Below are 2,235 nucleotides of genomic sequence, written 5' to 3'. Positions count from 1 at the left end.
TGTTCCACGGGAGAAAGATGAGGCTTTCTGCTCCCATAAAGATTTACAGCCTCAGAAACCCTATACAGAGTCTCTATGAATCAGAACCAACTCCACAGCACACCACCACCACCACCATCACCACCAATGTCTAAGTTGCCTGTCCCTATCAACCCTGTATACCAGGGGGACAGGCTTGATCTTTGATGTGAAGATTCCTTGCTTCTCAGTTGGTATTTTGAGCTACTACGTCCATAAGTTTAGGTCAAGTTCATCAAATTGTAGCAATTTACACTTGCTTCCATTATCATATTTCTTTATCTTCCTTTAGTTTAGCTTTAAGGAGCTCTGGTAGCATGGTGGTTACAAATTGGGCTGTGAACCTTAAGGTCAGCAGTTCGAAACTACCAGTCGCTCCGCAGGAGAAAGATGGGGATTTCTGCTCCTGTAAAGATTTACAACCTTGGAAACCCTGTACAGGGTCGCTATGGGTCGGAACTGACTCGACGGCACTTAACAACAACAAGTTAAGCTCTGGTAATCGACCTATGAAAGCTAGGTCAAATGGGAACTATCTGCAAGTTTGGGTATTCTTGTGCATCTCCCCCCACTTCATATCAGCTGGACGCTTCACTCTCAACTCTAGCTCTCCGTGGCTAGGTCAATGTCCATTGGCTCAGGAGTTCCCAAGTCTCCCCAAACCTCAGACCAACCAGCCCTTGTATACGAGTGTTGTTGTTCTTACGTGCCGTGGAGTTGATTCTGACCCATAGCGACCCTGTATAGGGTTTCTGAGGAGCAGCTGGTGAATTTGAACTGCCGACTATTAATGCAGTCTAGCGCATTAACCCACAATGCCACACTAAAAAATATGTGTTAAATAAATGCATTTTGAGATTCCCTTAAGGTTTTAAGCGAGAAAACAGTGATACAAAGGTTGAGCTTTAAGATGGCCTGATTCAGTAGCTCCTTGTAGGACTCTGAGCGCCTCGTGGACTTAGAGCCAGTGTGACAAAAGGCTTTTCCTCTCCAGGCTGAGAGAACCTCAGGATCAGCATTGTTGACTGTCTTGTTTCAGGTTGCGGGACAAAGGCAAAGCGAAACCTCTCATTCCCAGCAAGCCAAAGGCCCAAACCAACCAGAGGAAGCCAGAAAAACAAAGATTGCCTTCCCAGCAGGTGAGTTCCATGGGGCAGACCTGAGTGTGGCTTGGCTCTGCTGCGGCTGGCAGCCACTCTGTACCTTAATTAGCTGAGTAAAAAGAAACAGAAAAGGCTTCTGCAGCGTGTTAGAGGATTCAAAGAGCACCATGGGAGTCCTGATGTGGTGCTGTGGAATCAGCCTTGGACTGCTAACGGGGAGGTCAGTGATTCAAACCCACCTGCCCCTCCTCAGAAACCCTGTACAGGATTGCTATGTGTTGGAACCGACTCAGTGGGACTCAACAAGAAGAACCAGGTCACCGTTATAAAAGTAGAATAGCAAAGTCATCCCACACATATCTATTACTGGGGCTTCAACAGTTGTATGGGTTTCCTTATTTCCCATATGTGCTCTTACCCTGCTCCCACTCTCCATCCCTCACTCCAAACAGAGTATGTTAACCAAACCCCACTGCACATGTAAATAACCCAGAATGCATCTCTTAAGTGACCAGGCCTTAAAAATAACCATTATGTTACTATCCTAACGACATTGTTGTTGTTAAGTGCTGTCGAGTCAGTTCAAACCCATAGCAACCTTGTATAGGGTTTCTGAGGAGTGACTGGTGAGCTTGAACCACTGACCTTGTGGTTCAAACCGACTTTGCAGTTCAGCACATCAGTGTAAACTGCTGACCTTGTTGTTTGTAGTCCTGTCAGTGCTGTTGTTTAGTGTCGTTGAGTCAGTTCAAACTCATAGTGACCCTGTATAGGGTTTCCAAGGAGTTGAACTGTTGTCTAGTGCTGATCCTACAGTGCCCCACCAGGGATCCTAGCTATAGAAATTAATAATTAGAATCCCTTAATATCATCCAGTTATTATTGTTAATTGACTAATATTGTCCAATATGAGTCCTTGTGTGCTGCTGTAGGGTCAGCACTGGACTGCTAACTAGGTTGGAGGTTCAAACCCACCAACTGCTCTCAGAAACCCTACACAGGATCACTATGAGTTGGATCTGACTCTTATCCAGTACAAGGTCCATATGCCATTTACCTTAATGTCTCAATTTTTTTTTTTTTTTTTTTTTTTATAGTCAGCCGTTGCAAATTG

General features: G+C 45.1%; 1 protein-coding gene across 2 annotated transcripts in view; it reads left to right on the top strand.

Annotated features, from left to right (window-relative positions):
- RBM28 (RNA binding motif protein 28) overlaps positions 1-2,235 on the top strand; it is a 36,923-nt gene that overhangs the window by 30,552 nt on the left and 4,136 nt on the right. For both annotated transcript variants that reach the window (XM_006861103.1, XM_006861102.1), the window contains one exon: positions 1,058-1,157. In XM_006861103.1, coding sequence (XP_006861165.1) covers positions 1,058-1,157 — 100 coding nt within the window. The remainder of the gene's footprint in view (positions 1-1,057; positions 1,158-2,235) is intronic.

The sequence above is a fragment of the Chrysochloris asiatica genome, unplaced genomic scaffold (genome assembly GCF_000296735.1).
Source record: "Chrysochloris asiatica unplaced genomic scaffold, ChrAsi1.0 scaffold00041, whole genome shotgun sequence".
Lineage (NCBI taxonomy): Eukaryota > Metazoa > Chordata > Mammalia > Afrosoricida > Chrysochloridae > Chrysochloris > Chrysochloris asiatica.
The sequence above is the reverse complement of the archived record's forward strand: the minus strand, read 5'-3'. Positions and strand labels throughout refer to the sequence as shown.